Here is a 27,917-nt window from a genome sequence, read left to right as displayed (position 1 = left end):
GGAGAATTCAGATTTTCAAGTAAAATCTTACAACTTTTAAGTGTTGAAAACTAGCGCAATTTTAAAAAAAAAAAACAGTGAAAGCAAACATTGTGCAGACCAAACACCCTGCTGGATTCAGACAGCAAACCCCAGTTTGCAAGCCCTGTCTTGGGAGAAGGGCTGTATGCTGAATCCTGGCACACCCTGCAGTAGACAGTATGGCAGAGGCACAGTCCCAGGAAATGATATGGGGACAAGGTTCACACACAGATCGACCATTTAACTGTCTAAGTGTCCAAAGAGCTCACCAGCAATGCTTTGAAAACAGCCTTTCCCACTGCACTCCCTCCCCGAGCCACTCTATTATCAGGCAGAGGACACCACAATACAGAATGACCACATGGCAGCCCGTTTCCCCAGAGGGAGGAAGACGTCCACTCCAACTCTGACTCCTCCCGCTAAAATGAGACTTTCATCTTCCATTGCACAGCAAAGTCCCCTGAGGGGGGCTGTCAGGCAAAGGGCTGGGGAAGCAGAGTCCCCAGTTACTCTGGGTGAGTAGGTCAGTCCCAGGCAGAAAATGGAGTCATCTTCAAGGGGCAGGGAGGAGGCCGGTAGAGCATTCCCCTGCCCTGGGCCACCAGACTACCATGAGAGTCTTTCCTCTAAGTTACTGGGTTTCTTCCTCTTAAAACGCAAATGCTTCTCAGGTGAAGGTAACTCTTGAGTCCCTGGCATCTTGTGATTTTGTTCATTGGTCATTTGCCTGTACATAAGAAAACCACCACCTGGGGTCACAGGAGAGCGCATGCCCCAGCAAAAGGGCCGTGAAGACTTTGCTGGGGTCACACACTATGTCTGGGTTCCGTCTCAGAGGGGAAAGTCTGGATAGGGCACAAGCTGCAGTATCAGAGGGAGCTTGAGCTCCTGAAACAATGTAAAAGAACTTCACTTTCTGCTTTTACAAAGGGACTGGCCTCTGAAGAAATATCTAAACACATTTATTCATTTTTAACAAGATAATTTTTTAAGTCCTCCCTATCTCCCCAGAATAAACTATAGAATAAAAATTAAAAACCATTCCATTGTTCAGAATATGGTGAAATGTAATGATCAATGAATTTATTCAATTACCAAAGGAGGCTGGGGGAGGAGATTATGTAGTATATTTTGCCAAATCCTAAAATAGTTTTTATTGAACTCTATTCACCTTTGGGATACCAAATAAATTTACCCACTGCCAAATAGCTCCGGAGGGAATGGTTCCTGGAGTCAGGTGGAACTAGGTTCAAAATTCAGCTCCAGCATCCACTAATTGAATGACTTTGGGCAATTTACTTAACCCCTGTAAGTTTCAGTTTCCTCATATACAAAATGGGGATAGATACCATCACAAAGGGCTGTACAGAATTAAGGGAGATGGTATATGTGGAAGTGACCACTCCAGCACCTGGCACAGAATAGGGACTCAATATACAAGAGCTTGTTTTCCTTCCCCTTGTGTATGACCGTTTACTCACTCCTTCACTTTTTTATGGATGATCTCCCTCTGGAGGACGGCTCTGAGAACATTCAATTGGATGATGAAGAAAAGGGAAAGAAAACAAACCACAATTAGGTAACAAGACAAAATAGCTAGAGACTAAATGGAACTGGAGAAGAGGGTATTTGCATGCCTGACAAGGGAAGAAAAGATTGGTGAGCCTGTAGAATGTGGCTGAATTACCATAAATGGGAAATATAGCTCTGTTCTTGGAATGCAAGCCAAACACTCAGGAAGCAAATAGACTGGCATCTGGTCACTGTGATGACCTTTATTTTTAATAATTGTCACCCCAAAATATTTTTATAGAACATCATTCTTTATTTGTATTATTGAAAAAACAAACAATCATAAAGCACATTACGGGGAAAAAGTTCCCCTATAATCCATTCCACCACCACCCTTTTTGAAACGTTTTCACTTCACTTTTCTTATTTGGTCTTTGAAACACCTGAAGCTGGCCAAGCACTGGCGAAACTAAAGCACAGAATGAGAAAAAATTTAGTTTGCCAAATGGAAACATGGACAAGCTAGACCAGGCTTCCTGGCCCTTATCTTAGTCTCTTCCTATTCAACAGCTGTCAGACTCTGTGCACAGTTGTGGTCTCGATAAAAATGAGGACTGTGTAGTTGTGATAGGCCTTGGAGAAGGGTTCAAATCACTATACTAGATGATTCAGAACTTGGAAAGGAAGCCTAGAAAGAATGGGTGAAGGGTTTACAGAAAGGAAACATATGAGGAATTTAATCTAAGTAAGGAATTTAAAACTTAACAGGAATGGACAGCTGTCTCCAGTTTCTAGTGTGCCCAGAAAAGAACTTACTAAACAAAACAAAAGGGATTTGGGTCACAGTAAGCTGGAGAATTTCCTTGCCCTCTCCCAAAGCTTTACATTTAGAAGTTAAACCAAACCCTGAATGTCAAGAGTCAGTCAGTGCTGGGGAAAGGGGAGAAGAGGTCAAAGGGAAGGAGACGACTAAATGACCTCAAGGGCACAAAGCACAGACCAGCTTACTGCCACCATCTTCCCTTGGCAGCAACAACAGCAGCACCTGGTAGTAGGATCAAGTTTAGTTGCAATCATGACCATCTTCCAGACCTTTTTAAATTGCCGCAGTGAAGACACCTCACAGAATGCTAATTAAATTGTCAAGGAATTGCAAGCAGTACTCAGAAATGCCAGGAATTATCTGTGCTTCTTCAATGGTCACAGGGAACTTAGTACTTGCTGAGGGAGAACCTGAATCCTTAGGCAGAAACCCCCCCTGACTTGAAGCCTAGACAGAGCTATGGCCAAATCAGGCCCATCTACCTTCTGGCTCATTTCCATGCCATTCGGCAAACATTCATTGAGGGCCTATTATATGCAGAGCACTGGGCTGGCCACTGGAGGTTGGAAGACAAAAACATAGGCCTGCAGGAGTTCATAAGCAAGAGGAGAGGAAAGTAAACAAATTTGCAATACAGAGCAGTAGAAGTCCAAGGAAAGGGCTGCTAAGTGGCTCGCAGAGGTAAGGGAAAGTTCACAAAAAAAAGGTGGACATTTGGCTGAGACTCCAGGTTATGAAGCAGGTATTGAGGGCACTGGTTCCGTCTGGGACATGGTTGAGTTCTGGATGCCTGCATATTATCGAAGGAGAGCCATCTGACAGGCAGACTGAAATAAAGGTTTGGAGCTCAGGAGAGAGTTCTTGGCTGGAGACAAATTTTGGAAGTCATGAGCTTTAAGAGGTAGCTGTCCAGGTAGCAGATGTGAGTGGTGATGTTCAAAGGAGTGGGTGTATGAGAATCACCCAGATGTTTCAAAGCACATACTCCATTCAACCCAACACATTTCTCCAGGACACATTTCTCTAGGTATTCACATTTCTCTGGAAGGAGGCTATGGCTTAAAAGTGCACAGAAAATGAATGCTGTGCCCCATTCTTAATGTTTCTTTCCATGTGACTGGACCATCATTAGCATTACACTCCTCATCTGTCTCTATCCTTTTACTTGTTCTGCTACCCCAGGGGAATGGATGGATTTGACTGATAACATTTGGAAAGAATGAACCGGGTATGCTGGGAATTGCCTCTTCACTCCTGCTGAGGGAGTCTGACCTCAAAGCACCAGAATTCTCCTCTCCTCCATCCCATCCAACCTGGGCAGGTAGGGGAAGCCTAGCATTACTTGTGACTGGTGGATAGCTTCTCCTTGTTATGGGGTTAAATATTAGGAGCCCATGTGGCTCTCACCCTAAATTATACCATGAACCTAAGCAGCCTTTATCAGTGGTAAAAGATGATGGCTTTGGCCTCCATCCACCAAGACCATGTCTTAATTTACAATCTGTCTAAAACCTGGGCAAGGAAGATTGGTGCTCTTATCAGATCCCTCAGAGATCACAAGATATATAGCATCACTCTTATTCTGAGAGTTTCCCTAAGGCAGATGTATGAGCATCTCTGAGACTAGGCAGATGTAATCTGAAAAAGCTCCTCACATTAGCATAATACACACATAGTGAGAACCAGGGGAGAATTAAAGAAGGCTGACGATGGAACCTGAATGCCAACATTTTTAGAAGGCTGAAGAAAAGGAGGATTTGTTTCTAAAGGGAAACAGGCAAAGGAAAGTGGATCAGAGTATCCACAATCAGAGGTATACTTGTAAATGGAAGGATGGTCTTTCTGTGTAGAAAACACAAGCCGTCTTCATGCACATCTATGTAGTTACCAACACTGCAAGGGCAGTCCAGAAACAGCTTAGGCTGTTTCTTAGCTCTCCTCCTATCCAAGGTTCTAGAACCTGAGGGTAACCATGCCTATGGCTCAGAGACACAAAGACGCATACAGACACACACACATGCACACACACAAGTAACTATCTGTTAAAGCAAATGAAAAACGAGGCTGGGCCAAGTTGGCTGTGAATTTCCAAGGACAGACATTTTGTCACTAAGTGAGATGTTAAGACATGTATTGTCCTCTGTCCCTACAGCAGTGATGTTTGGAGTGTGATAATGGATTAGCAGTGGACCATGAGGTTTTCTTGGCCTTTTGCATATTTAAAATATGTGAACACTAAACTCTCACATACAAATTTTAATGAAAACCTCATGCCGGGTAGTTTCTTACCATAAGCAAAGCCAATCAATACTTTTTATCAGTTTCTCCATTTCGGGAAACTGTCCCTAGATGGCAAGTAGAAACAAGTAGTGTTTCTTGCCCTGGCCCTGCCTCCGCATGTCTAGAGCCACGTCACATATGAGATGCAACTCACTCACCACCCATAGACTGCTACTTCCTGTGCTACAGGAAGGATCCCTCTGCCGTTTTCAAAAAATATTAATTAGAAGGGTTTTTTTTTTCCTAATTACAAATATAACAAGAAATTCACTTTTGAAAATCTGAAAAAATACAGTAAAGTATAAAAAAATAAAAGCTACTTATAATTCCAATTTCCTGAGATAATGAATATTAACATTTTGGTGTATTTTCTCCTATATTTGCATATATATCTTAAAATTAAGATTTGTTTTTTTTACTTTTTTTCCTATTTAACATTATGGTGTGAACATTTCCTCATGTTATCTTTCTTCAAAAACATGATTTTTAATGGCTAAATAATATTCCATTTAATGAATATACCATCATTTATGTAACCATTCCCCTACTGTTGCTCATTTGGGTGGTTATCTGTTTTTCACTATTATAAACAACAGTGCAGTGAGAAACACTGTACATAAATCTTTGTGCCGCTTGGATTATTTCCTTAAGGTAAATTCGTAGGAGTGGAATTACTGAATCAAAGAACCCAGAGGCATTAAATACAAATATATATTAGAATACTAATTCTCTGCCCCTAGGTGCAAAGCTCTACGACACATAGGCTGTGGTAAACTAAGGCTTAAAAGACAAAACTGAGGAGCCTAGCAGTGTTCAGAATGATTCAATTTTTAAAAGAAAATAAAATCAATGAGTGATAAGGCTAAATTAGAGGGAGACAGGAAATATAGTGGAGGGAGCTGGGGGAAAAAGAGAGAGGTGAGGGAGGGTAGGGGAGAGCAGTGCATGCAGGCACGTGTGTCTCTGTGTGTGCCGGTGTTTCATGGGGGACAGAAGGGAGCTACTGAGAACTTCCAGTATGAGAAGGCACAACCAACTGCTCCATCCCAAAATACCTCCTATGGCTTACTTAAGATGTTTGCAGTTATTGAAGTGAAGATTAAATAAATTATTTCATATAAAGGGGCCAGCACAGTACCTGGCACATGAGCTCAAGAAATGTTCTTTCCTTTCTACTACACCTTAATGACTCCCTCGATGAAGGTTCTCAGAACACAGCCTAGTTTTCATGCCCACAGGGAACTGCCCACTGAAAAGGGCAGTGTGGAGTCTATCTAAATGAGGGGCAAATACCTTAAACTTCTCATGATGAGCTTTAACCTTCTTCTTCACCTCTCCTCCCAGCCCCGGTTCTTGGCCTGTCATCTTACCCAGTGCCTACCCAGAGCCCCACTCTGAACCCCATACTTGGCAGTATGGGGCCTTCTCTTGCACTATCTCTACTTCCACTCCCACCCTGCCACACCACTCCTGGACCCATTTTCATTCTATTGCCTTTTATTTCCCTTCATTCTAGATCAGAAACCAATGAACTTTCTCTGTAAAGGGCCAGACATTTTAGGCTTAGCAGGTCATACAACCATGCAATTCTGCTGCTGGAGTGTGTAAGCAACCACAGACAATATATAAATGAATGAGCATAGCTATGTTCCAATCAACTTTATTTACAAGTGTTGTAAAAAAAGTGTTGGGTCAGATTTGCCCCAAAGCCTGTAGTTCACCGACCCCTGCTCTAGGACACTGGTTCTCAAAGTATGGTCCCCAGACCCACAGTATCAGTTTCACCTGGGAATCTGTTCAAAATGCAAATTCTCTGGCCCCATCCCAGACCTACTGAATCAAAAACTCTGGCACTGAGGACCAGCGATCTGTTCTAACAAATTCTCCAGGTGATTCTGAAGCATGCTAACGTTTGAAAACTGCTGCAAAAGCACAGGCTATCCGGTGAAACAAAGGAGCCTAATCAAAACCAGTCAAAATCCCTATTAGAATTCAAATGAATCAAGCTATTTCCACAAAGCCTGCACTCCTGAGCATTCAGAAGTTCAGGAACTGGTACGCACAAGGACTCCTGATCATCTAAAGGTGTGCCGAGAGTATTCCCAAGCCGTCATCTTAGGGCAGAAAGCCCTTTAGGCCCCAAGATCACTTACTATGGGACCAATTATTTCTCTTCCTACTTGGCAAATACTTAAAAGACAAAATTATCTCAATCCCAGGGATGTCCTTGTCCTTACTTTCACAGTGACAAAAGTGGACGGCTTCCCATGCAAAGCAGCCAGGACCTTTTCACATGATCTAACACCATGAGCGTGGTACTCTTCCATACCCCTAACAGCCAGACACATGAGTCAAGAAAATTACTGTTTAAAGGCTAAATTTAAATTACCTGCATTCATATCTGGACTATATTAACAAACAAAATCTGATTCTTTAGCTCTGAAATATCAAATAAATTGAAAGGGATAACATAAGAAAGGGGAAACAGTACAAACCTAGAGCAATCCCCTTCTTATCTAATTTAGGCTATAAATATAACTTTGTCAGATAAATAACTAAGAAACTAATTAGGGGTGCATCTCATCAGTGTTTCCTCGCAGCTCCTTATCTGTCCTCCTACATCCATGTCTATCCCCTACTCCCAGCAACCCTAAACTGAAGAGAACTGCCCCATAGTAACTTTCCTCTAACACAAAGCCATTATCCTTCCACTTGCATGGCTTATTCCTCCTCTCCGTAACACAATGGAGTGTCTATGTGCAGCCCCCGTCAGCAGACCTAGGATGCCACCCACATTCAGACTGCATACAAAGTTCTTTCAGTAGGCTAGAGTTATACTTCATTCCTGGAATGGGAGCTCACACTCACAAAGATAATACTAGGGAAAACAAAATTAAATCTTCATGTGGTTGGTATCATAGATATTTCCCTTCCTAAGAAGTGTTGGTTGAAATCTGGGTAAAATTTTTGTCTAGTGAAATTAAGATAGTCCTTGGTGGTGATAAGGGGAAATAACTTGCACTGAAATTTTTCAGAAAGAAAACATGTCTAATTCTTTTCAAGATGACTCATTTGGAAACTGAGCAAGGAATGTGAGCAGGCAAATCAGGGAATTAAAAATGATCAGTAAACACGAAAACCACTCCATCTCACTGTCAATCAGGGAAGTACAAATTAAAACAAGATACCATATTTTACAAACCTGGCAAAAAATTTTAAAAATTTGGTAACATTCATTGTTGTTGGGGGGATGGGGGGAGTGTACTCTCAAGTACCACTGGTAGAATATAAATTTGTACAAAATTTTTGAAGGGCAATTTGGTACTACTTATCAAACGCACATGATTGAGCAATCCCACTTTTAGAAATCTGTCCTGTGGAGTTAATAGCATCATTCAATACAGTAGCTACTAGCTATACGGGGCTATTTAAGTTTAAATTAATTAAAATTAAATACAGTTAGGTATTCACTTCTTCAGTTGCCCTAGGCACATTTCAAGTACTCAACAGCCACCTATGGCTAGTGGCTACCATATAGGACAGTGCAGATTAGGTCATTTCCATCATCACGGAATGTTCTATTGGACAGTGCTGCTATGGAAATCTTCACCAGTGAATGGACAAAGATACTCAATGCAGCATTGTTGGTAAAGCAAAAAAAAAAAGAATGTAGCAAAAAGGGGAATAATTACGTTACGTCACATGTATACTAAAGCATGCAAGCAATAAAAAATGAGGCAGACTTACATGACTACAGAAAGAGGAATCTGATAATAATGTTCAATTTTCAAGGATATTGCAGAACAAGATGTATATCTTAACAATATATATAACTAGATATTTATGTAAACTCTGAAGATACTGAAAACTATCTGCAAGGATATATATCAAACTTATCGGTGGTGGAAGAAAGTGAGATTGGAGAGAGGATTGCGGAATTTTCACTTTACTTAATTTACTTCTGAACTGTCTGAATTTGTTGCTATGAGCATATGTTATGTCTGTTTATTTTTTTTTAATAGAGAACTCAAAAGGAGTTCTACTTTTAGAAAGAAAGATGATTTACCAGTAAGTCTTAAAGATATTATGGTCTGCTCATTTCTTTTCTAAACTGGTGCTTTCATTCTTTCATTAAAATTTTTCTAGCTCTAGTAATCAAACATATTTTTCTGAGGCCCCAAAAGAGCCACAGATGTGTCCCTTTTAGCTTTGGCCTCATTCTATCCCTATGGTATTTCCCCAATTGTACTCTTTCCTTTACCCTGTCTTTTCACCTACTCACATCCTCACTCTTTTCAGTAGCTTTACAAAACTACCAAGATGATAATACTGTATCACACTAAATAAGAAGCAAGATATACTTCTGCCTAGCCTTACTGCACGAGAGCAATAAAAGCATGAGACTGGACAAGCAACAGCATAAAGGGAACCAAAGCCTTTCTCTTTGATTCCTTGTACAGACGTAACACTTCTGAACACAAATCCCACACATCAAAATATTTTTTAAAGCAAAACAAATCACATAAAATATAAGAAAACCACCATTAGCAAGTCATATGAGCAATTATGTTCCAAATGTGATGGATTTATTTTACTCTGATGCAAAACCAAAGATTTCACTACAGCACAGAGACCAATATATTAAAAGGTCATGAAAAAGTGGTGTGGGACATGCAGGACGTAATGTACAAACTGGAGGATCAGGTCATTTCCCTTACAACATGACACACTGTCACTGAGGAACACATTTAAAATAACACTGAGGAACTGAACTGAAATGTGGCACAAACATGAAAACTTCCATGCATGCCTTCAAGTACCTCCCTTAGGATGGACTTGCAACCTCTAGACTTCAGAGTAGGGAGGATTACAATTCTTTGGAAGAATAAAGTTCACACTTTTGAAATTTCACAGAAGAATTTTAAGGCCAAAACAGTAGGTTCGCTTCTCTTCATCTCCAGGGACAAATCTGATACTCTACTCAAAACCATATTAAGCCTCTAGTTCGAATCCCAACCCAACCTTGTGACCTCCTGCATTGAAGTTCTTTCCATCGATTAAAGCTGATAGGGTCAGTTTGACTCCTAGAAAGAAGAAAACACCACAGTCATTTAGAACAAATATTACAATCAAATCTGAATGTTCTTGAAACAATGGATGGCGTCAATGGCATTATAGCTGGGTATAGGAGTTACAAGCATACTAGCATATTACTAAATCTACATACAGTTATCTACAATCAACTGCTCTGTCATTAGTAAAGCATGATCATGGCAAACTTGATTTGGAGTTCAGGGTTAAGAACAGTGAATGATCAACCAAACTCACAAGCTGGAGTGACCAAAATTATAATGAGAAATACATAAATATTTTTTAAGTGAAAGTACTTAATCTGTTTCACTTTCTGTCTGAACAACCAAACTTTATAAAGTGCTCAGAATCAACCCACAATGAAGATTATTTTAATATTCCTCTATCCCCTTCCACCCAACCTCACTGTTATTCATTCCTTTATATACCTGGTCGAAGGGTCTGAGTATAGCCAAGTCCAATCAGGCTGGCGTTATTTACTTTAGCCTAAGATTAGGAGATGGAATAGAAACATTTAGAAAACTGTCAATTTCACAGTATATAAGTCCAACACAACCACCATTTCATGCACAGGTTTCCAAAGCTAAAGCACGTTAGGACTAATCTATACTTACTGAAACTGAAAATTTAATAAACAAAAAGATAAATCTTTAAGTAGTCAACAGGAGTAGTAGGGATGGCAGGAACCCTGAGAATACATGTTTAAAGGCCTCAATCAAATTTTTCAAAAACACTAGTGGGATAGGACTAGAACCCACCTTTCCTGACTTCAGGTAAATACTATTTTCACTATACACTGAACTAGCTCATGAAAGTTAATAAAGATGCAAACTATAACCATATCATCATTTACAACACAGATAAAACCCTAAGAGCAGATCCAATCTGGCAGTATATTCTTACAGATAGAGAAGTTTTACAATCCAGCTTGTATTTAGCAGCAATGCCAAAACGGGTGTTGTTACTGCCAGCTGTCCAAGCAAGATTTATTGAAGTTTCGATCTTCTCATTAACCTTCTGGTAGATAGAACCCCCAAATTCAGTGCCATCATTCCTGTTTTCAAGATATAGGGAAAAGTTATAAATATCTAGTTTGTACCATTTTTATGATAGGAAAACAAATGCTAAGACTGTGTAAACGAGGATCCCATTTACAACTAGAGATTTCAGCAAACGTCTAGCATAAATTACTACCAAATAAAATAAGGAACTAAATCCAGTTATGCAATTTATGACCACCTAATTCAAACATAGTAACACCTGAATCATCTATTTCAGTCCTGAACTTGATGTTAATTTCTTAGACACAATTCAATGATGCAAAAAGGCAGACACCTCAGGCAAATATGACCTAAAGGTCTCTCTGAGATTTTCATAGAATTAAAAACTTCAAAGCAGAGGTCAATAAAAATTCTGCAAAAAAACATAAAAATATATACAAATACAAGTTCAGGAATAAAGGCGGATTCTGGATTTCATTTATAACACAGTGCTAGAGTTAGAAAACACTCTTTCTACAATACCTAGAGTGCACTGCTCCAAAGAAGTACATACATTTTTGTTTCAAAGCATCCCGGAAGTTAATCCTGAGTTTTCATAATTTTCTTGGTAATACTGCTTCAATTTCAGTGCCTCTTTCTGTCTATACCACTGCTTTAGACACCAGAAGTGAAACAGAATGTCCAGCAGACAACAATCTATAACACTTCAAAAACACACAGCTTACCCTTTGCTTTTTCTTTCTGATACAGTAGCAGTAGACCAAAACATACAATATAGTTTAAAAATTCAAATTCATTCAGCCAACAAGTTTCAGCCTACATTACTGAATCCCATAATTGCTACTTCCGAATGTAACAGGGATAGTTGGGGTTAGCTGGGTGCTCACCAAGGGTACCTGAAATCCTCCACAGAATCACTGGAGATGTTCCAAGATGCTAAGATCAATTTGGGGTTGTTCTTGGTGATCAAAACAGACCCGTTCCCAGACACTGCCAAGATGAGTAGGGCACCAGAGGAAACAGAAGCATATATTGCCAAAGGATCACTTATATCAGATGACCTATGCCCTGGCTCTCTCCATCTCAGTTGTTGTTCTACAGATTCTAGAGTGTCTGTGAAGTCTGGGGTAAAGGCTGAGGCCAGTATCTAGCAGCAGCACAGCACTATGCACCACGTGCAACTAATCACCTGGTAATGTTTTTCTAACTATGAAAATGGTACAATGAGGTTGGATGCCCACTAAGGCAGAGAAAATGCAAGTACCATCACTTTGACTTTTCTCAACATGCTAATGGCTACCATCTTTTTGAGAGACTGCACTGGCACTAAAGAAGGAATGAATTATCAACACTCACACATGGGTATGCAGCTGGAAGTCTGCAGCTTTGTAACCAAGGGCGAAATTATTCTGTGACAGTTTGGATTTGGCTGTGTCAAAACTCATCTGATAGCCAGCAAGCCAACCTTCAAGGGCCAACACAGCCCAGCCATAGATGGTTGGTCCAGAAAAATCTATATCAACATTACTGCCAAAACTGAAACAATCCCGCTTATAGGAGGCCTTTAATTTCCCACTCTTCTTTCTGTAAAAAACAAACATGAACAAAAATGATGAAAACAACATGAGTTTCTACTACTTTCCAGAAATTTTTAGAGTAAGACTCTCTCTCCCCCAATTTAAGTATTATTTTGGTAGACTGCATACATATAGAAAATGTGTTTCAAATGACTTAGCTCTACAAATATAATTCTGTTAGGATTACAAACGTATGTACTATTTCTACCTATTACTCATTATAAATTCAAATGATAGGATACTTCATCACTAATTTAATAAAGGTATGGAGAAAAGTACAAGAATATAAGAAGGAATAAGGTATTTCTTATTACCAATTTAATATTCTGAAGAAATACATACATAGACATACAAGAGGCCAAATCTCTTAAATCTGTCCGAATTCCTAAATGCCACAAAAGTTAACACCCAACACACTTCTAAATTATTAACCTATCATGGTGAGAAGTGTACTTTTTTGAAGGACAGTACTAAAAACAGTAAATTAGTTTTTAATAGTCCTTGTCCTGTTCCAACCAGGCCTTTTATGAAAATATTTGTCCTAAGATAACTGAGGTGTGTGGCAGGGAAGTTACAACCTGTTATAGCTGAGAAGACGTGCCACCTTGCATTTATCTAGCATCTTTGTCCTTTAGATAACACTGGCCCATTAGGCAACACTATCCCCACTTTATAGATGAGGAAATTGAGGCAGAGAAGTTGAGGAATTTACAGAGGCTAAGAAAGCAAGTCAACAGCAGAACTACTCATTATATTGTTCTAGAACCAAGAGATTATATTCTTTTCTTAAGAAATTAACTTCTCAGCAGAACAACACTTCCATGAATCTTTAGAACACAGTATAAGAAATACCTATGGTTTCAGACCCTTCTAGTTCCTAAACTTTTTCCACTCTACGCCTCTTTGGAACAGATTTATAACTTTTTTGTTCATATTTTCAATTTTCACATCTAAATTTCATCTTGCCTCAAGTGAGTTTTCCTTTATCTTCATTAGAAACACAAAGTCTCTAGTGTTACTAACAGCAACTTCCTAAGCTCTTCCTGCCTGTAAGCTTTTAACTGCAGCTCCCTTTCTAAAGCTTTCTATCCCTTCAGGCTATAAAAATATTTCAGAAAATAGAGTTTGATAATTACCCTGTGTTCGGTACAAATATGGTATCAAGAGTCACTTTCAACCCTTCAGCCAACTGAAAAGGAAAGATTTAAAATTAACAAATTGGTAATTTTCAATTATTTTTTCAACTTAAGAATCTGATTCTAAAGTTTCCTCTCACTTCTTACATAACAAAAAAAAAAAAAAAAGGAAATCCTTAAAGAAAGCCAAATATTAAATTATATAACAAATTACCTTCCCAACCCCTCCCTCTCTCCTTTCCCCCAGCCTCATCATGATTCTCCCACCCCAAAACAGGTTAAAATTTATAGATCAAATCCTATTACAACAAATAACATAAGTCACAGTACAAAACAACAAAATTCCAAAGCAAAATTAATCTTGATACTCTCTTAAAATTGTTGTAATGTGACAACCTGACATTCAACAAGCAACCTAGGTAATTTATTCAGCTGTACATGTATATTATACCTATATATGGCTATGTGCATAATAGACATAGTTCAAAAACCAGTGCCCTGAACACAGTAGGCACTTGACAAATTATCTGCCGATAGACTTTCTCTTTTAAAACATTACAGAATGTTTTAGAAACATTCTTCTGTGAGCCAATTTTGCAGTGATTAAAAAAAAAAAAAAAAATCACCACAACTAGTTTGGTCTACCCGAGAGGCTCAGCTGTGTAGCAGAATAAGTAAAACAGGTCAGAACCAAGATATAACGTCATAATTAGTGTACTTAGAAACAAAGCCTTCTTTTCTAGAGACATAACCACATATCAAATAAGGCCATATGCAGAGAAAAAAAAATGTGTCTACTAGATAGGTTGTAACATCTTCAGATTATATCTGGGGTGTTGTTCATCTTTGAATCTGCAAGATATATTTAACCTACAAAATAACTTCTAGTGCTTTCTCGTACCTTATTCTCCAAAGAGATTTCTGTCCCAAGAGTATTGTCTGTGTTCCATTTTTGGGTGAAGGTAAGCCCATAGTTACAGATCTTATATTTGGTTTCTAGGTTGCCTGACGCTTTTCCTGTATCAGTGTAAGCGTGACCAGAAGTAGAAAATTCCTGGTAAACAAGAAAAAATAATTACTTTAAAATTAGCTCACCAAACAGAAAAAAATCATTTCAGAAAGTAATGTTCAATGCATCAGAAAGCAATAAAATTTCCTCTTTGCCATAGCCCAGCACTCTACAGTAACTTTTTTCCTTCTTTCTTTTCAGTCTCTAAATATTTTAACCAGTTTTACATCTTTCCATTGTTCTACCTTTCTTACCGTTATTTCTTGTTGCATACACTCTTTCTTAATTGGAACCTTGTATCTCTACTTTAAAAGTGTCTTTACTGAAAATAAATGCCTTTTCTAAAAAGACAAAAATATTAACTCTTAAAGATTTAACTTCCATGACATGAAACAGATTATAGTTCTCTATCAGACCCTGCAAAACATTAGTTAATTTAAAGGTCCTTAAACATCCCAAAATACTAGAAGCTGCAACTTGGTTATTGGGTGTGACGGTTAGGTTCACGTGTCAACTTGACTAGGTAATAGTGTCCAGGTGTCTGGTCAAGCAGGCACTGGCCTAACCATTACTGCAAGGACATTTGTGGCTGGTTAACAAACCAGAAGGCTTATTAAATCATCAGTCAATTGACTGCACCTGTGACAGATTACATCAGTGAAGGGCATGTCTTCTGCAATGAGAGAATTCAATCAGCTGGATTTAATCCAATCAGTTGAAGACTTTTAAAGGATAAAGAGAAAGGACCTTCACTTCTTCTTCAGCTGGTCAGCGATGTGTTTCCTGAGGAGTTCACTGAACACCTTCATCGGAGTTGCCAGTTCGCTGCCTGCCCCATGGAATTTGGACTTGTACATCCTGCCCTGTGGAATTCGGACATGTGCACTCCCACAGTTGTGTGAGACACTTTTATAAAACCTTATATTTGCAGGTATCTCTTGTCCCTAGAGAACCCTAATACATTGGGTATATACTTGGAAGAACTGAAAAGACGGACACAAATGGACATTTGCACAGTGGGGTTTATGGTGACAGTATTCATGATTTGCAGTGGATGGAGGTGGCCTAAGGGTATACTGACTGATAAGTGGAATGGTGAACTGTGGTGTATACAAACAGTGGAACATTGAGCTGCTGCAAGGAGCGAAGTTGTGAGGTGAATGGACACTGAAGACAGTATGCTGAGTGAGATAAACTAGAAATGAAAAGAAAAACATTATAATGCCTCATTAATATGGAATAACTATAATGTGCAAGCTCCGAGAATTGAGTCTGAGAGCCTAGGTTATCAGGAGAAGGCTTACTGTAAAGGTTTCTAGATTGTAAGCTCTTACAGCATTGACAACTATTCCTGAGTTGTAATGGCTATTTCTAAATTCTGAGATGCTGAGCTCTTTGTGTATAATCTGGTCGGTCCCTGGAATTTTGGGTATCTGTGTGACATCTGAGATTCAGAGCCAGAGTCCGGCAGCTATGAATGTCAGCATAACCCCATATGCAAATGTTAAGGAGTCTGAAAAAAAGACGTCGGATTTCAATTAGAGATAGGAACGAAACGGACATGGTTAGGACTAAAGTAAATCAGACTAAAGGGTAAAGGATGATTTTTTTTTAATTCGGTTTTATTGAGATATGTTTACATACCATACAGTCATCCATGGTGTACAATCAACTGTCACAGTACCATCTTATAGTTGTGCATTCATCATCCCAATCTATTTTTAAACATTTTCCTTATACCAGAATCAGAATCAAAATAAAAAATAAAAATAAAAAAAGAACAACCAAATCACCCTCCCCCCATCCCAACCTATTTTTCATTTAGGTTTTGTCCCCATTTTTCTATTCATCCATCAATACACTGGATAAAGGGAGTACAATCCACAGGGTTTTCACAATCACACTGTCACCCCTTGTAAGCTACATTGTTATACAATCGTCTACAAGAGTCAAGGCTACTGGGTTGGAGTTTGGTAGTTTCAAGTATTTACTTCTAGCTATTCCAATATATTAAAACCTAAAAAGTGTTATCTATATAGTGCATAAGAATGTCCACCAGAGTGACCTCTTGACTCCATTTGAAATCTCACAGCCACTGAAGCTTTATTTTGTTTCATTGCGCATCCCCCTTTTGGTCAAGAAGATGTTCTCAATCTCATGATGCCGGGTCCAGATTCATCCCCAGGAGTCATATCCTGCATTGCCAGGGAGATTTACACCCCTGGGAGTCAGGTCCCACGTAGGGGGAGGGCAGCAAGATCACCCACAAAGATGGCTTAGAGAGAGAGGGCCACATCTGAGCAACAAAGAGGCACTCAGGGAGAGACTCTTAGGCACAATTATAAGCAGGTTTAGCCTCTCCTTGCAGCAACAAGCTTCACAGGGGGCAGCTCCAAGACAAAGAGCTCAGCACATCAAGCCGTCAGTCCCCAATGTTTGTGAGAACATCAGCAACAATCCAGGTGAGGAAGTCCAACACCTCTGCATTCTCCCCCAGCTCTCCAAATTACTTTAGGATGTGTTACTATTTCATTCTAATCTATACAGACCTACGGTATCTCACTTCCTAGTCAAAGTTCCATGTAATTGTAGTGTTTGAACAAACTGACTGTAGAAGTTATATTATTTAGAAAATATAGATCCTATACCAAATAAACATCTCTTCCCTTGGTCTCACACGGAAGTTGAAGTTCGAACACAGTCAGTTTCAACCTGGGTAAAGGACGATTTTGATGGTGTTTTCAAAACTTCAACTTCTGTGTGAGACCAAAGGAAGAGATGTTCATTAGGTGCAAAATCTATATTGTTCGTAACATACTATATAATTTAACTTGTATGAACAGTTTATTCAAACAACATAATTACATGGAATGTTGAACAGGGAGTGAAATCTGGTTGGTTTGTACAGATTAGTGTGAAGCCCCAATACATCCCAGAGTAATTTGGGCAGAGAATAAAAAGTATTTGCAGTGTTCTTTTTTTACTTCAATTGCTCTTTTTCACTCTAATTATTATTCTTGTTATTTTTGTGTGTGTGCTAATGAAGGTGTCAGGGATTGATTTAGGTGATGAATGTACAACTATGCAATGGTACTGTAAACAATCGAAAGTACGATTTGTTTTGTATGACTGCGTGGTATGTGAATATATCTCAATAAAATGATTAAAAAAAAAAAAAAAAAGTTATTTGCAAAGCCCCCTTGAGGGACTGGGGAAAAATGTGGGAATATTAAATTTCCCCACCTGGGGAATTAATGATACTCTCACAAGCATTGGAGACTACCAACTTAGAAAGCCAAGCCCTTGATCTTGGGGCTTACACTTATGAAGCTAGTTACTGCAAAGGAGAGGCTAAGCCTACCTAAAACTGTGCCTAAGAGTCACCCCAGAGAACCTCTTTTGTTGCTCAGATGTGACCTCTCTCTCTAAGCCAACTCTGCAGGTAAACTCACTGCCTTCCCCCCTATGTGGGACATGACTCCCAGGGGTGTAAATCTCCCTGGCAATGTGGGATATGACTCCTGGGGATGAGCTCCGCCCTGGCATCATGGGATTGAGAAAGCCTTCTTGGACCAAAAGCGGGAAGAGAAAGGAAACAAAATAAAGTTTCTGTGTTGAGAGATCTCAAATAAGAGTTGAGAGGTCATTCTGGAGGTTATTCTTATGCATTGTATAGATATCACTTTTTAGTTTTTAGTGTATTGAAATAGCTAGAAGGAAATATCTGAAACTGTTGAAATGCAACCCAGTAGCCTTTGTTCTTGAAGCAACTGTATAACCAACTGTGTGACCGTGTGATTGTGAAAACTTTTGTGGCTCCCACTCCCTTTATACAGTGTATGGACAGATGACTAGAAACATGAGGACAAAAGGTAAATGAGTAATACAGAGAGATGGGGTGTATGGGATGTTTTAGGTGTCCATTTTTACTTTAACTTTCATTCTTATTCTTTTTTGTGTGTGGTAATGAAAATGTTCAAAAATTGATTGTGATGATGAGTGCACAACTATATAATGGTACTGTGAACAACTGACTGTACACCGTGAATGACTGTATGGTATATGAATATATCTCAATGAAATTGAATGTTAAAAAAATATTGGAAACACTATAGCCTCCTTCCTCCATTTTAATAGGGTCAAAATTTTATTGCTTTTGTCCATAAGACTATATGCAAAACTTTCAGCATAAACAATTTCAATATTTTAAAGTATCTGTGCATTGTTTACTACAAAATGGAATGTTATAATTCATTCCTCTTTTCCCCCTCTCCTCCGGTCTAGTGCTTTCTATCAAATCGTTAGTATGAATATATGAATGCCTTAAAATATATCCTCTACCCTAGTTAAGTGTCCTCTTAGTCATATGATGATAAGCAATTAGAAATATATCTCCTTCTAGGGGGAAGCAAGAGTCAACACCTGTCACTATCAATCTACAAACTGTCAAGCAAAAACATTTTGATTGGTCCTGTTTTTAAGGAACATTTCTGAACTACTGCCAACAGCCCTCAACAGTTCTTTCTCACTGCCTGCAATATGATTCCTCCCTTTAACAAATACCCTGCTATCTTCACTCTAGTTTCAAAAGCTGATGAAACAACTGGGAATCTATGATCTGTTTATCAACACCAGACAGAAAGCTTTAAAAGAGAGTATCATGCTGCACATTTAGGGCAAAGCCTTAGTAAAAATGATAAAATGTTAGTCATGTTTTACAGTTCATACAATTCTTTAAATATGACAGTCATTTTCTTTTAGTAGCTCCTACTACCCAGTCTCCTTTCTTACATTTACCTTTTACACACTTAAAACTATAGCAAATATAAACCTTAATTTGGGGGTTAGGGAAATTTTATGCACAAAATTAAGGTAAAGAAGTATTTATTCCACATTTCTTCCTTGTTACCATCATCATTTCTTAGTTTGAAGCTCTGTCAAAAAACTTAAGAGGTACAAATGTCAAAGAGGCGGCTAGGATTTTTCTGAGTTCTAGGATCCCAATTGCTTCAGTTTCTGTTTAATTTCATAATTAGGTCAACCAAGTAAAAAATACATGTACACATGCATACAACATCTACAGCTCTACATTAAATGCTAGTAAGCAATAAAACAATCACAAAAATGTTACTCTTAAATAGATGGCATATGATAAAAGTATCAAGTATAAGCTAAGAAATTTGGAGCAATGGATGAAACCTGTCCTAAATCCACACCAGAGACTAAAAGCAAGCCATAAAAGCAAGCACACAAATAAGCTTTTTTTCCTTACCATCTGAATGAATAGTCCCAAACCACAGCAGCGTGAAAGGGAGACAAAATTTTAGTTGATAATTTTTACAATATGAACCTAACTTAAACAAATTCTGAAACCATACCCAAAATGAGCTGAAGTTTTCTATTTTAATAGAATCATATATATACAATATGCCCACCTTCGCAAGATAGGTGGATATATATTTATTTACCACCAGAGAAACTCAGGGAAAGAATGATAGCGACAAACCAGGATTATACAGAGTCAGAGACAAAGTGTCATAGGAATTCCACATTCCTCTTGCCCTTCTAACTAATCACTATATCCAGAAATAATACTTTTATTTGATTAAACAGATAAAATACCAAAAAAGATGTGGCCAATGAGGTGAAATCAGAGAATGGCATGAAAATAAAGTTAATCTATTTGCTGAAATTTAGTCAATGAAAGCTCTGCTTCATGACCCCTTTGAAAATATACCACCATTTCCTTTACTAGTTCTTAACTTCCAGTAAGACTGTATGAACATGGATTAAAAACTGGAGAATAATCATCTACATGCATTTTAGCTCTGCATTTGCTTCAACTAATCATAAAGGGACTGTCATAAAGTAGCTAAAATTATTTTTTGTAAAAGGGGAATAAAACTTGTAACCTATTATAAAAGAAATAAAGTTTTAGTGACTACATACATATTCATTAGAAATAAAGCTTTTAGTGATTACATACATATTTATGAAAGTATAAGGATACTTTTTTTTTTTGGTCAAAAAAATGTATATTCTATACCTTCGGAGAGTAAGACTCTGAATACTCCTATTATGACAAACATATAGGGTCCCCCGAAAAATTCAATCTAATTGTCTACGGGTTTAATTGGTTGAGTAAGGATGCTCCCTGAAATGTGAGAGTAGGACAAAGCTCAAGGAAAGACAGCATAGTGCCAAACATACAATGTTTCACATAACTAGAGTGAACAATGATTTTTAAACAGTTTCCTTTTAAGTTAATTATGCTATATCTATTTAAAAAATATTAGGTACTCACCACTCCACTACAAGACTTGGTTTTCAGATCTATTTTGACCATGCCAAACCCTAGACACACACACAAAAATACAGTAATGTACAAAATGTGACATTCACTAATTTTTGCAGCTCAGAAATTAAGAAAATAGTCCACAGTACCTTCCATGTGGAAAATACATAGGAGAGTTCTATGAGATACTGAATAATAACCAGAAAGCTTAAGTATAATTTTAAGATCCCAAACTGAATAAAGCCTTACTTAAAACCGTAAGTTAAAGAACAAGTGAATGAAAGGAATATACACCATTCCAAGAACAAATGTTCCTAGAAGATATTATGATGATATATATACAAGCTTAAAAATGCAATTAACATTAACATTACAAGAAGAAATCAAATGTGTATAGCACAGAAAATTAAGAATTTAAACATCAAGTTTTAAAAACTAAAGATAAATATCTATTTGGGATCAAAGAGTATGTTACTCCAAAGAAGGCAAAAGCTGTGTCTTCACTCTCATGAAAATACCACCATTATTTGGAGGGAAGAAAAAGTATACCCTACTTTGGCTATCCCCAGGGCTAGCCAGAGGAAGCACAGATATTATTGATTTATATTATTTTATATTACGTCTGTCTGTCTGGATGTATGCATAATTGCTTTTATTGTTTGTAAGGGACTCTATCTTTAAGAAATGAAATCTAATAACCTGTTACCCCTTAAATCTTGTGAGGCAGGTTAATGTTGTCTTAACCCCATTTTACTAACATGGTATCTTGCACATAGTAGGCATTCACCACTGACCTCAAACCCCCCAATGTGGAAATCTACAATCGCATACCACTTACCATATCCTTTGTTAAAGACATCTTTGGCGGCCTTTCCTAGGTCACAGTAAGTCGGTGTGTTACACATATCTTACAAGGAAAAACAGGGTCAAAGGAATAAAAATAACCATTTAGTATGTATTCAGCCATAGTTCTTCTACTGCTTCACCCTGTAAGAAGAGGTATACAGTTTTTCCTCCCCTTTGTGACATTAATGCTTATATCCTTATGCAATCAAAGTTAAGGCATTTTTGCTCCTTAGAAAAAAGAAAAAAAAAAAGAGCTTTCCAGAACCCTGGAGTTATATAAAAGCGTTTTGCCACGAGAGTCAGAGAGGTCATTTTTCTGATTGCATTTCCAAAGGAAAAAAGTTCTCACAGCCTGAAGGAGATGCTTTGTTTATTTTTTTATTTATTTGTTTATTTAAATAAAATTTAAATAATTTTATAGACTTCCAAAATTCACCTCAGAAAAACCTTTCTCAGACTGTTATAAAAGCCAAGGAGCTATGTGAGGAAACAAGGTAAAGATTTTAAGGAACTTTAAGAATAGATGCAATAAAAATCCTCAGGGTTAACATTGTTACGATGAAATTCAGTTCTTAAAATAAGAATTACCATACTAAATGGAATGGATTCATCCAGAATATGCTGCCTCTGAAAGCCCTTTTTAAAATGAAGTGCAGGAACCATACCTATGAACCAGCAGTAAGATGAATGCTACTTGGACCAATCTGTTTACTGAAAATTGGTGTAAAGCCTAAAGTGAAAGCCTTCAAAAACCCAAAGTGCCTTAACTGTCCATCTTGCCTACTTAGAATTCAATCAGCTTTTCAATTGTCAATATGACCCTCACATCAAATTCTCAGCGCTATCAATACTGCCAAATATACCACTCCTTTGCCCTCTTTGTATAATGTGTCAAGTCTTCCAACCTCAAAAGCCATGTCTAACCAGATACAGAACCATTAGCCAGGTCATTAAACCAGAGCACTGGCTAGATTTGAAATTCCTATGTCTGAACTATCTACACATTCCAACTAACATTTATTAATAGTTAGCCTAACTCTTAATTTGGCTTTTTGCTAAATTTCTGCCTATATCATCATACCTGAACATAACATACATTTAAAATGCATTTCTCAACTGGGAATTTTTTTAAAATGTGCTCCTTAGCCTAAACCTGTCAAATATATCAGTATATCACTCTCACTATGCTGTAGAGTTAAGAGGAAAGAAAGTCCGCATAGTCAGTATAAATATACTGACTCATATCAAAATAAAACTTGGCTCTAAGCCACAGGATTTCACAGTTCACTTAGAGCAATTATTTTACAATTCACTCCCTTGTACTCAAATGATCAATTTTAGACTTTTTAAAATACATTTCCAATTCCAACTTTTTGTTATTACTCCTTATAATCGCAATGGATACTGTTATCTGTTGAAATTTTGTCAGAAGCCTATAATTTCAGAGATATATATAGAAAAGTCAACACTATATATTCAAATAGAAATGTTAAGGCTTTTCAAGTCTGGTTTTTCATCTACCCCAAGTGAAGAGACAGGTAAATGTTTAAAAGCACCATATACATCTAGGGACTAATTACAAATCTTTTAGTATTTTGCCTTTTTATTTTTCAAAACCACTGCCAGATAATTTGCAAAAGACGTGTAGCTGGTTTAGTTTACTAACTGATCTCAATTCTGCCCAATTCAAGCTTACTTCTTATGGCCCATGTTTCTGACGGAAAATGTCCTACTGGTATGATCAAGCAAAAATCAAGGAGACACAGAGACTTATGTTTCTCCAGAGTAAAGCTATAATCACATATTTATATTAGCTCTATAAAATGCACTTATTGTTTGTTGAAACGCACAATGTATTGATGTTGCATTACATGCAGACACGGAAAAAAAGGCGTTAACTAGGTAACAATGCTTTACACATTAAGCATAGAGCTCCTTTTGTTCCTCGTTTCTCGTTTTTAAGCTGCACGTATACTCCATTCGGCCAGGAGTGGAATAGTCCTGTGATGTTTGACAACAATTCCAGAAAGGAAGCTGGGGGCGGGGTTGGGGTGGGATTGGGGGTTCGAGGATTCAACTTCCCTAGAAACCAACCTCCTTTCTAGCCTGACGCCTGGAAAGAAAGTCCTGTCCGCACACCAGGAGGACTGGAAGAGGCTCCGTTCTCGGAGCACCACCTCCCACCGCCAGCGCTCAAGATCCAGCATCTGACGCGCCAAGGGGAGCAAGGTCCCTGACACGGACCAGCGCCCCCTTTGCCCTCCTCTGCCCTGCCTGGCCGGCAACGCGTCACGCCCCGTTAGACTGCTGTCTCCTTCCCGATCCCTCCGTTAGGTCCGTCTCTCGTCGGGTCCCTGCTATGCCGCGACCCACAGCTCCCGTGGCCCTTCTGCCCATCGCGCCGGCCGGAGGCCGCGGCCCCTCCTCACCTCCAACCAGATGGCCTGTCTCCACTCCGCCAGGGCAACGCTGAAGGTCTTCAAACCAACGCCGTCCGCGCCTGCGCGACCTCACTCCCACTGCGGCGCCTGCGCATCCCTCCCTCTCGCCCACCACCGCGTTTGCGCCGTAGTGTCGTGCACGGTTCGTTCGCGGCCAGTCTTGGAGGGGAGCGGCACAGCTGCGGTGAACACACACCACCAACTGTCTGGCTTTGTGTGTGCGCGTGCGCAGGAGGGCTCAGCTCGCAGGTGGCTGGGACGTGGGGATTGACGTGGTGCTGGGAAACACCGGGGGACCGCATCTTCATCCCTGGAAGGCTTCACTCTCGCGAGAACCCCCGAGGGTCACTAGTTTCTGTTAGCGCGGGAGAGACTTCCTCGAGGCTGGTTGAGAGGATGTGGGATTGATTCTTCTGCGGATGGATGCTGTGGCCTGTCATGTCACACCCAGACCGTTTCGTTCTCGGGTGGTGCCTTTCGGATCTTTATGGGAATTCCATCTCGCAGTGACTAGAACTCAAGAATGTGACCCTTAGGTCTGCTCATCTTAAACATGAGAAAACATGGGTCCCCAGGGTAGGTGGCTTATTCAAGATCACAAGAGTGGCGGTAGATTAAAAGCCGAAGAGGGGAGGAGAGGGAAGGGAAGGTGCTTCTTTACAGAAGAATATCACCTAATAAAGGTGGTAGAAATTTGGAGAAATATAAAATTAACACTTTGGAACCACCATAGTAATAATTGATTGGGGCAAAAATTTTCAATGGAGATTGAACTGTTGATATTCCTACGGTTTCAAAGTATCACCCTGTAGATTACTTACTAAATTACAAAGCAAAGAGGATACCTTTACACCAAGGAAATCATCCTTAACCAAGAGATTAAACTTAATATCACTAGGGATGGAATAGACTGACATTGTGTGCCCCGTAATGGGATACACAGAAAAAAGCACGAAGGTAATATTCTGCTGAAAGCGTGTAATTTGTCTCTTTTCATGAGGAAACAATCAGACCAATCCAGATGGAGGGACATTCTACAAAACAATTCTCTTCAAAAATGTAAATGTCATGAAAAATTAGGAAAAAGGCTACTCAACTGTTCTAGATTAAAGGAGACAAAGGAAGGACATGACACTAAAACCTGTGTTTGATCCTAAATTGGACCCTGGATTTAAAAAGATCCTTACTAGGATAATTAGGGAAATGGAAAAATTTGAATATAGACCATATATTAGCATTATAACAATGTAAGTTTTCTGAGGGTAATAATTGTTTTTGGGTTGTACAGAAATGTCCTTACTTTTAAAGATGCATGTTGAAGTATTTAGGAGTAGAATAGCATGGCCTTCTGACACCCAGGGGTGTAAATCCCCCTGGCAACGTGCAATATGACTCCCAGGGAAGAATCTAGACCCAGCGTCATGGGATGGAGAACATCTTGACCGAAAGGGGAATGTGAAATGAAATGAAATAAGTTTCAGTGGCTGAGAGATTCCAAAAGGAGCTGAGAGGTCACTCTGGTGGGCACTCTTATGCACAATATAGATAATCCTTTTTAGGTTCTAATGACTTGGTATAACTAGCAGTAAATACCTGAAACTATCACATTGCCACCCAAGGACCATTGAATCTTGAAGATGATAGTATAACAATGTGGCTTATGAGGGGTGACAATGTGATTGGGAAAGCCATGTGGAGCACACTCCCCTTGTCCAGTGTATGGATGGAAGAGTAGAAAAACGAAAAAAAAAAAAAAGGCACCCAGTGTTCTTTTTTACTTTAATTGTTCTTTTTCACTTTAATTTTTGTTCTTATTACTTTTGTGTGTGTGGTAATGAAAAGGTTCAAAAATTGATTTTGGTGATGGACACACAACTGTATGATGGTACTGTGAACAATTGATTGTACACTTTGAATGACTCCATGGTATGTGAATATATCAGAATAAAATTGAATTATAAAAAAAAAGATTCAAAGGTGTAAAAAAATAAAAAAAATTTTAAAATTAAAAAAAAAGAATAGCATGGCCTGTGACTACCTCTCAAATGGTTCAGGAAAAGAGAGAGAGACAAGAAAAACAAATGTGACAAAATGTTAACAATTGGTGGATTTAGGTGAAACGTATATAGGTGTTCATAGCACTCTTGAAACTTCTCAGTGAGCCTTAAAATTTTCCAAATAAAAAAATTGGAGAGATCAGTCACTAAGTTTATTCTTCAGAAACTTAAATCCTCCAGAGAACTCCTATGCCAGCTAAGCCACCAAACCCAGAGGCAATAGCCTCTTCAAGAACATCATCCAGATGTGTCCCCTTTTCTCATAAAGTCGACTCCCCTTTTCAACATGAACAAGTTAGGGTGGTCACTGCCTAGACATCCCTGAAGATTGGGAAAGTGATTAGAGGAAGGGGTAGCAACAGACAAGATGGAATTTAACAAAGGATTGTGAATACTGAATCTCTATATAATTTTCTTTTTCTTAGTTGCTAGGGTATTACAATAGCTACAAGAAAAGAATTGAAATGGTGGAAATGTAACCCATAGCATCCTTTGAAATTTGTTCTATAGCTACTTGTTAAATTATAATTTGAAAGCTATCACCTTTTTGTATGTATTATCATATTTCACAATAAGGAAATAACTGAAACCGTGGAACTGTAACCCATGATATTCTTTGAAATTTGCTCTCTAACTACTTGTTAAATTGCACTTGGAAAGTTATCATTCCTATGTATATAGGTTATATTCTACAATAAAAAATATGATTAAAAATTGGAGAGAAAAATAACACAAATTCTGTGGTGTTCAGTCTACAGCACCAGGCTGCTTATGTAAATCAATAGCCAACTATCACTTGCCTTCTGTGCATAAAGCTTCTTAAATTAACCGAAGATAAATAAGATAAATGCCCCCAAGGGACTCATAATCCAATCCTTGAACAAAAAAACTGCTGAATGAGGCAGAGTATGACAAATGTCCTAAGCAAAGCAGTAAAACATAATAGGCTAAATAGAGTGACCTTTGGAGTAAAAAAACGCTGCCAACTCTGTGGTCTTAGGCAAGCAACTTAACCTCAGTTTTCACATCTCTAAACAGAACTAAATAATATCCTGCCTCAGAGAATTGAAGTGGGTATTAAATGAAGTAATATATCCATAGCACATAACAGTCTACCTGGTATATGGAAAGTGTTCATATGAAAATTAATACATCATGAGAGTTCAAAAGCTAGAGGCAAAAACCGTATTTATTCATATATATATAGTTACTTTTCAGCAGACTTGTTCATTAGAGCCACAACTTCAGCCTGTACTTGGGCTCAGATCTGGCCTTCTCAGGTACATCTGCTTGTAGGACCATAAACAACACTTTGAATGGGAATTTGGCAATGTTCCATCCTTCATCTTCTTTTATACAAAGTTCCCGCTTCTGAAAGGACCTGATAACACCAGAACCAGATCATCCAGAGAGACGTGCTCTCTCTCCCAACACCTGAAGCAGGAAGACAATGAAAGAAAACAGAGCTGTGCAGGAGGGAATCCTTCCTTTGTGTCCTGTCCCTCTGGCCCTGTCAATTTAACTAGATCCAAATTAAAGCTTTTGTTACACTCTCTGTTTTAGTTTCCTAGGCCACTCAAAGCAAATACCATGAAATGGTTCAGCTTAAACAGTGGGAATTTATTCACTCACAGAGTCCAGGAAAATGCCCAAATCAAGACATCATCAGAGCAATGCTTTCTTCCCAAAGGCTGGCTGCCGGTGATCCTTGGCTCCTCTGCCACATGGCAAGGTGCATGACAGCATCTGGTGTGCTCGCCCTTCTCTTCCAGGTTTTGTTGCTTTCAGCTTCTTTGCTTCTGTGGCTTTTATTTTTCTGTCTGAATTT

The 27,917-nt window shown here is 38.7% G+C and overlaps 1 protein-coding gene across 2 annotated transcripts; it reads right to left on the bottom strand.

Moving 5' to 3' along the window:
- Nucleotides 1-1,823: 1,823 nt before the first annotated feature.
- Nucleotides 1,824-24,137, bottom strand: VDAC3 (voltage dependent anion channel 3). Of its 2 annotated transcripts, XM_037812936.1 has the most exons (10): nucleotides 24,021-24,137; nucleotides 21,584-21,652; nucleotides 20,755-20,804; nucleotides 19,723-19,725; nucleotides 14,343-14,495; nucleotides 13,442-13,494; nucleotides 12,085-12,312; nucleotides 10,631-10,781; nucleotides 10,156-10,213; nucleotides 1,824-9,720 (listed from the first exon to the last, which is right to left on the bottom strand). In XM_037812936.1, exons 2-10 carry the CDS (start codon nucleotides 21,648-21,650, stop codon nucleotides 9,629-9,631), a joined length of 855 nt encoding a protein of 284 aa, XP_037668864.1. In that variant the 5' UTR covers nucleotides 21,651-21,652; nucleotides 24,021-24,137; the 3' UTR covers nucleotides 1,824-9,628. The 2 variants fall into 2 exon arrangements, with proteins under 2 accessions (XP_037668864.1, XP_037668865.1); XM_037812937.1 differs by lacking the exon at nucleotides 19,723-19,725 and having other exon boundaries at nucleotides 24,021-24,130.
- Nucleotides 24,138-27,917: the final 3,780 nt, after the last annotated feature.

Source organism: Choloepus didactylus, chromosome 20 (assembly GCF_015220235.1).
Source record: "Choloepus didactylus isolate mChoDid1 chromosome 20, mChoDid1.pri, whole genome shotgun sequence".
NCBI lineage: Eukaryota > Metazoa > Chordata > Mammalia > Pilosa > Megalonychidae > Choloepus > Choloepus didactylus.
Note: the sequence above shows the minus strand (reverse complement) of the source record. Positions and strands in the feature narration are given on the sequence as shown.